General features: G+C 32.9%; 1 protein-coding gene across 1 annotated transcript; it reads left to right on the plus strand.

Annotated features, from left to right (window-relative positions):
- The first annotated feature begins 4,482 nt into the window (after positions 1-4,482).
- LOC115976976 (glucan endo-1,3-beta-glucosidase 8) lies at positions 4,483-7,819 on the plus strand. The gene is made up of 2 exons (XM_031098577.1): positions 4,483-5,061; positions 6,513-7,819. The coding sequence occupies exons 1-2, from the start codon at positions 4,697-4,699 to the stop codon at positions 7,633-7,635; spliced, it is 1,488 nt and encodes a 495-aa protein (XP_030954437.1). The 5' UTR covers positions 4,483-4,696; the 3' UTR covers positions 7,636-7,819.
- Positions 7,820-8,494: the final 675 nt, after the last annotated feature.

Genomic DNA, 8,494 nt, shown 5'->3' on the forward strand with positions numbered 1-8,494 from the left:
GTTCAACGAAAATTGATTCTTGGAAAAAAAATTTATGTATTTATGGGTGATTAGTGGGACAGAAAATGTTGGTCAACTGGAAATTGTTTTCTAATTAACCATAAAATAAAAACGCTTATGACAGAAATTGGTTTACACTTTTACTTTTCGTAAACTATTTTCCACCTTACCAAAAGCTTATCAACTGAACCTCCACCCCTCATCACCATTTGCCACTTGCAACCACCGCCCCCTACTAATGTTCCCAATCTCCAATGGCCAAACTATCGTCATCAGTGGCTGCCCCTACCACTTGTCCCCGATCACATTTTTTTTTAATCTAAAATTTTCATTTTTTTATATTGTATGTGCTTCAAAGATAAGAAAATGTGAGAAAAATAGTAAAAAATTTATTTTCCATAACACTTCCAAGAGCGCATCAAATATTTTTTTATATATTTTCAAGAATGCAATTCTCCAGAAAATATTTTATATTTTTCATCAGCCGGAAACATTATTTGAGTTCAAAAAATTGGATGTATTACCATTGTGTAACAAACACTCCCATTCCTTTTTTTTTTATTTTTTTTTTATGGTATAAATAATTGGAATAATAGAATCATCTTCATTTTTTTTCATACTCCTTACCACTAATCTTTGCAATTAAGTGATAGTTTCTCCATTTCTTTTAATGACTACGTGATACTTTTCTCCTTTCTTTTTTCTTTGTTTTAATAATCAAGTGATAGAGTTTTTCTTTCTTTGTAAAGAGTGAGATTATTGATGTTTGATCCACTAACGGTGCATATCACTGGTTGAAACTACATTGGTATGTTGGGATCTATCTCTATATTCTCACTCTGAAAATAAGCTGAGGCCTTGTGAACTTGTAATTCTCCCACTCTTCTAAGTTAAGGCCTTGTGGTGTAGTGATAAGATAAAACATAGGTACAGTTTTTTAAGTGTTGTATTTTATTTTCTTAAATTATATTCAAATACTAACTGAAATTGAATTTAATCATCCGTTTGTGTTGTCAATGCAACTATATTTTTAAACTTAATTAGAAAACTTATGATACAATATCTAAACAATTATACCTAAGTTTTGGCATACTAATATTACTCAATTTTCTCATAATGGAGAATTTGGTTTTGTTACTTCTCTAAGAAAGTTAGAAGGAAGAAGGAAAGAAGAGAGGCAAAGTTAGTAGAAGAAAAAGAGGAAAGAGTTTAGCCTAAAAACTAAAAAGTTTGTAAAGTTTACATTGTATGTTTGTGCTTTGTTTCATTGTATGTTGCTTGTGCTTGATGCAAAAAAAAAAAAAAAAATAACAACCACACATTGATTACACAAACTGAACTAGCCGTATTACCTTTTTTATTTTAGTAATCTAGACTTCTCTGTCTTTGAAAGAGTGAGAATATTGATGTGCTTGGAAAATATGACTTAAATTTTCATCATTAGGTGATGGTATTTGCTCCACTAACGGTGCATATCAGGGGTTGCGAAAACCCCATTAGTATCCCACTCTAAAATAAGCTAAAGTTGTGTTTTCCCTCTCCGAAATAAGCTAAGGTGTTGTGGTTTGGTACAAGTGAAACAATAACAAAAAAATATAATCTTTAGAATTTTTATTTTTTATTTTGTTAACTATGAATACTTAACAGATTAGTCAGAGTTGCCATATATATTTCTTAGGTGTTGTTTAGTTATAAGATAAATTAACCTAAACGTCTTTAGATGATGTATCATAAGTTTTCTAACTAAATTGAAATATTGATTGAATATAATTTAATTGTACTTGAAAAAGATAATGATATGATGTTTATATTGTATTATTGATGCATAACAGAAACACAATAAGAGACTATATCTTATTCTAGCTTTACAAAACCCTTATATTCATAAGCTTTTCTTGAATCCACAAGAAAAACTTGGAATCCACTAGGGAAGAAAACCTCTTTAGAAATTTTATTGATATTCTTAAGTCTGAAACTCTGAATTAAGAATGTTTGTTCTACATATTGAAGGCCTATCTATTAAAGGCTCAAGGAAACTTATTATGCAAGTCAAAAATTATCATAATTGATATACCATAATAAAACTCTAATTTGACTAGGGAAGCCTTAAACAAATCTTAAATACTAAAATGATGAAAATTACATAAAAATTCAAAAATTAACAAACATAAAAATTAAATCTTATATATTGTCCCACATTACACCCCTCCACTTGAATAAAACTCAACCTCGAGCTTTTGTTGGGAACTGAAATCTTCCACTCCAATTAAAAAGATATTTTGAATATTTCAATTACTTGATCCAACTCTGAAACTTATATGCTTGAGATATTGTAGCATGAAATTTCTTCTTATTGACCTTTAATTTATTTACAACATCAATTAACAACGGATTTGAAAACCAAATCAAAATTTTATACTCTCACAAAATCAATAGGCTTTGATGTGTTGTCAATGCAATTTTTTGGAGGATTGTCTTTAATTCTCGTCATGCAGTGGTCAATGGTGTTCAACTTGACTTGAGCAACGATAGCAGGTCTTGCGTTTCCATTTCCTACCAGTTATTTCATTTGTCCTTTTAGTACTCCTTGGTCCTTACCACTAATCTTTGCAATTAAGTGATAGTTTCCTCCTTTTTTTAATAACTACGTGATACTTTTCTCCTTTTTTTTGCTTTAATAATCAAGTGAGAGTTTTTTCTTTTTGGTCGTAAAGAGTGAGATTATTGATGTACTTTAATATTTATCATTAGATGATGATGTTTGATTCTCTAATGTTGCATATCACTGGTTGCCAACTACGTTGGCATGTTGGGATCTATCTCTATAGTCTCACTCTAAAAATAAGCTATGGCCTTGTGAAGTTGTAATTTTCTCACTCTTCCATGCTAAGGCCTCATGGTGTAGCGATAGAATAAAAACATAGGTATAGTTTCTTAAATGTTATATCTTATGTTCTTAAATTATATTCAAATACTGACTGAAATAGAATTTCATATATTATCCTTAACAAAGTTTATATATATTATGCTATCAATACAACTATATCTTAGAATTTAATTAGACAACTTACCTAAGTTTTTCCCATACTAATATTACTCACTTTTGCCATAAAAAAATGGTTTTCTTACTTCTTGTGAGAAAAGTTTCTATAAGAAAGAAAGAAGGAAAGCAAAGTTAGTAGAAGAAAAGGACGGAAAAGTTTAGCCTAAAAGGTTTTTATAGTTTGCATTGTATGTTTGTACTCAATTCTATGTCCATAGGCCTCCAGAGTTGGATCCAATATATATATAAAAACAAATGCTGCTTGTGCTTGATGCCCAAAAAAAGAAAAAGAAAAATAAAAAGAACACCCCCTTGTTAAGCTCTACTTTTTTAGGTATTGTATCATAATGTTTCTAGCTAATTAGATTCAAATATTGGTTGAATTACTATTATTTTTATTTAACTTGAGAAAGATGATAGTGATACTGTTGTATTATGGATAATGCAATATGTTTGAATTTAATTAAAGAATTTAAGGCATAATACTAAAAAAAATTATACATAAGTTTAGGACTTAATACCTTGGCAGGGAGGTCCCTCCAAAAAAAAAAAAATGGTGGAGAGGGGAATCTCCCTCTCTCCAAAAAGAAAAAAAGAAAAAGTGAACAACCACTTACTATTATTTCTTTTTGAAATTGAACTAGCAGGATTTTCATTTTGGATAAAAATTGTCACACACACACACCATGTTATATATACATTTTTTGAATTGAAATCGTGAGTTGTATTTGGTTCGACGAAAATTGATTCTTGAAAAAAAATTTATGTATTTACGGGTGTTTAGTATGTCATAAAATGTTGGTCAACTGGAAACTATTTTCTGGTTAACCGTAAAATAAAAACGTTTATGACAGAAGTTGTTTACACTTTTACTTTCCGTAAACTATTTTCCACCTCACCAAAAGCTTATCAACCAAACCTCCACCCCTCATAACCATTTGCCACTTGCAACCACCGCCCCCTACTAATGTTCCCGGTCTCCAATGGCCAAACTATCGTCATCGGTGGCCGCCCCTACCACTTGTCCCCGATCACATTTTTTTTTTAATCTAAAATTTTCATTTTTTTATATTGTATATGCTTCAAAGATAAGAAAATGTGAGAAAAATAGTAAAAAAATTATTTTCCATAACACTTCCAAGAGCGCATCAAATATTTTTTTTATATTTTCAAGAATGCAATTTTCCAGAAAATATTTTATATTTTTCGTCAGCCGGAAACATTATTTGAGTTCAAAAAATTGGATGTATTACCATTGTGTAACAAACACTCCCATTCTTTTTTTTTTTTTTATATGGCATAAATAATTGGAATAATAAAATCATCTTTGATTATCTAACAATTGTGGAGACGCGTGTCAGCATGGGCTGGCACCGTAACCGAATAACTGAATTAAGGAACGAATCTTTCTCAATCTTTCTCCTTTTCAACCTCTCTATTAAAATTTATACAAAAACCACCCCACTAGATTTTATCCTTCCCCATGAAGCTTTCTCTCGAAAGCCAAACACTACTCTTAACATTTACACTATAAATACATCAACCTTCCAACCTAGCAATTCCCTTACACTCTCCGACTCTCTAGCTTCCTTTAAACTCTTAAATCCCATTCATTTCTGCTCTCTTTTCACTGATTCATCCAAGAAGAAAAAAATGGCACAAACAAGAGTACTAGTACTAGAGTCTAGTTGTTATTGTTCAATATTGTTGTTTTTCCTTGTTTTCATGGCCATGTTGCATAGTGGCTTGAGTGTTGGGGTGAACTGGGGAACCCAGGCCACACAGAAACTCCCACCTGATACGGTGGTGAAAATGCTGAGGGAAAATGGGTTTAAAAAATTGAAGCTTTTTGAGGCAGATGAGAGGATTTTGGGGGCTCTGATAGGGACTGAAATTGAAGTGATGCTAGGAATACCCAATAACATGTTGCAGATGATGTGTGAGGATCCTGGTGCTGCAGCTTCATGGGTGGATGCCAATGTCACTAGTTATTCCTACACTGGTGGAGTCCATGTCCAGTTGAGTCACACACTTTCTTGATTTTTTTTTTTTATTGAAAAAAAAAAAAAACCATTTTATAATGTTTATTTACTTCCCCTTTTGAAAACCCATTTATATTTGTTCCATAATAAAGTGTTCTATTATTTTACACCCTGGAGTGTTTTTTTTTTTTTTTTTTCTCATGCAATTGGTGTAGTCCATGTCAAGTTGAGTTATACACAAACCCATTTAATGTCTCTTCCCTTTGCTTTCCTTTTATAATGGCTTTATGTTTCATAAAGGTTCTATTATTTTATCCAATTCCAAAACTTTTGGACTAAGACTTGGTTGTTGACGTTTTGATGAAGTGTGTTGTATTACTTTACACTCTGTAGTTTCTTTTTTTCCATGCAACTGGTGGAGTCCATATCAGATTGACTCACACACAAAACCCATTTAATTAATTTCCTTTTCTTTTAGATGGTTTTGCTTTTATGATCGATAAGTGTTCTATTATTTTACAACCATGGAGTTTGGATTTTTTTCCCATGCTGCCAAAATTCTTGTTTCTGTTTACTGTTCTCCATGCTTTTGGTTATGTCTTCCAGCTGTGATCGATTGATGCTTTTTTGCTAAAAATCTTGTACCTCGCTGCCATTGTCTAGTTCTTGTTAGTAATAGGTAACAAAGATGGTGGTAGTTTCTACATTTTTAGCAGCTGTTATAAGCAGTGATCGTCTTCTGAAGTAGTGTTACCTCACTTTTCAGTTTTTTTTCCTTCCAAGAATGGGTTTTTAATTCTGGAAATGGTCTACCTATTACTGTGGGTTTTGTTTTTCCAGATTTTGTGTCATTCCCTGTCTCGACGTTCTTTCTCTAGCTTCTTTTGATCTTCTCTGTGAAACAAGGAATATAAATCATTTCCATGATTCTTTCATGGAATATTCAGTCAGGTTTTTTGTCTATTTCCTTTTGGTTTTGGTCTGTTGGATACTTTGAGCCTAAATCCTTCAGTTTTAATATAAAGTGGCCCAACTCTAATTTTGATGGATCACATGTTTAGCTGACCATGTTACACCAACACATATCAGACTTTAATAGGTGGAAATCCAATAACCTGGACCCTCATGCCTGGTTTTGGCATCTGGCAAAAGTGTCGGTGTCAGCAACCAAACTAATATTTTCTTTTAGTATCTATATATAGCTTATAAAATATCATCTTCATTATCCTGCATTTTTAATACTAGTTTGGTATTTTACATTATTCATTAATAATGTTTTTATTGTATGTCAAAAGGCATACTAAAAAAAAAATGATGTTTTATATGCGCGGAGAAGATATATCATCCATTGAATATATGCATTCTCCTTTCCACCGTTTGTAAGTTATACACGACTACGAAACTCCGTGAAATGGAGGGTGTTTATAACCGATGAATAAAATAATTACTGTTCTTTATGTGTGGGTGTGAAATGATTTGTTTTGTAGGTATGTTGCTGTAGGCAATGAACCTTTCCTTGAATCTTACAATGGAACCTATCTAGAATGCACACTACCAGCCCTCAGAAATATCCAGGACGCACTCAACCAAGCTGGTTTGGGGTCCAAGGTCAAAGCCACAATCCCCTTTAATGCAGACATCTACTTCTCACCAGACTCAAACCCGGTGCCATCTGCTGGTGACTTCAGGGCTCAACTCCGAGACCGCACAATTGAAATAATCCAATACCTATACAGAAATAATGCGCCTTTCACTGTCAACATCTACCCCTTCCTCAGTCTTTATGGCAACAAATATTTCCCCTTCGACTATGCATTCTTTGATGGAACAAGCAAACCTGTTAAAGATGGTGATAAACAATACACCAATGCTTTTGATGCAAATTTCGACACTCTAGTCTGGGCTTTATTTAAAGCTGGTTATGCTGATATGCCAATCATAGTTGGAGAAATTGGGTGGCCAAGTGATGGTGATATAAATGCAAATGTCCAAAATGCAAAGAAATTCAACCAGAAATTGCTCCAACATGTTTTGAGTGGAAAGGGAACCCCAGCTCGGAAAGGTAAAATTGACATATATTTATTCAGCCTTCTTGATGAGAATGCTAAAAGCATTGCTCCTGGTGGCTTTGAAAGGCATTGGGGGATATTTGAGTTTGATGGGAAGCCAAAGTATGAACTAGATTTGTTGGGCTTGGGAGAGGATAAAGGTCTAGTTCCAGCAGAAGATGTGAAATACATGCCCAAAAGGTGGTGTGTTATGAATCGCCAGGCTAATGATATAGAGGACCTGCCAGACAGTATTGACTATGCTTGTAGCCGATCAGATTGCACTGCTTTGGGCTATGGATCTTCTTGTAATCATCTAAGAAGCGTGGAAGAGAATGCCTCTTATGCTTTCAACATGTACTATCAAGTCAATAACCAGAATGATTATTCTTGTGATTTTTCTGGTTTGGCTATTGTGACTAATGATGATCCGTCTGAAGAGGACTGCCAGTTCCCAGTGATGATTTCTTATGGTTCTCCGTTGCTGCTGCAAAGTGGACTTTCAGATGCATTTATAAGAATCATTGAGGGATTTGTGTTGTTTTTGATTCTGCTAAACTGATAAGTAATAGGCCTATACCTGTTTGTACTTCAATTAATTTTACGCTTCTAGCGTAGGCATAGTTTTCTGTAGCCTAGTACGTTGATATTACTTGTAGCCTTTGAATATGCATGTTCTCATTTTACTTACACTTTTTAATGTCATGTAGTGCATTCATTTATGAAATCTCTCACAAAATTTTATATGTGATATTTTGAGTTTAGTTACATTACTTATGTCTTGGTATGCAAATTCTGCAATACTGTAACAAAGAAGCAATAAGAGGCTATTTGGATGGTCTATTTTTGTAACTCAATTCTCAGTTTTCTAATTCATAATTCAAAAATGGTGGGACTCATAGCTCAATATCCATTTGGCGCACGGTAACTCTGTTTCCATAACTCTATTTCCATCACTCAATTCTCTGATTTTTGAGTTATGAGTTATGAAAACTGAAAACACATTTTAGCTGTTTTCAGTTTCCATAACTCATAACTCAATGACATTTCCGTAAATAACACTACATGGAGAGACCCACTGTCAGTCACAGCCGCAACTTTTGACCATCTCTTTCTTTTTTTTTTTTTCTTCACTGGGTTCGGTGCGTGCGTTCTTCATGTTCTTTTTTTTCTTTTTCCTTTGACACTAGGGCTTCTTCATGTTCTTCACTACCCAAATATTTTGATTTCTAATATTTCGTGATGAAGAAAGTCATCTAAATTCCTAATAATTATAATGCTTGTCGATGTCTTAATATTCGTAAAATGTGGAAATTTTAATTAAAAAGATAACTTTATAAAAGTAAGAGCAGTACTATTAGAATATAAAGATAATTCAATCTTTTCTGAGAAATGAATTCCATCAATTTCATAATTAAACA

Source organism: Quercus lobata, chromosome 2 (genome assembly GCF_001633185.2).
Source record: "Quercus lobata isolate SW786 chromosome 2, ValleyOak3.0 Primary Assembly, whole genome shotgun sequence".
Lineage (NCBI taxonomy): Eukaryota > Viridiplantae > Streptophyta > Magnoliopsida > Fagales > Fagaceae > Quercus > Quercus lobata.

Excerpts from the sequence above, each read along its gene's own strand:
- LOC115976976 (XM_031098577.1), top strand. The coding sequence starts at position 4,697 with ATGGCACAAACAAGAGTACTAGTACTAGAGTCTAGTTGTTATTGTTCA. Across the intron at positions 5,062-6,512 it reads ACTGGTGGAGTCCATGTCCA|GTATGTTGCTGTAGGCAATG; the intron begins GTTGAGTCACAC and ends TTTGTTTTGTAG.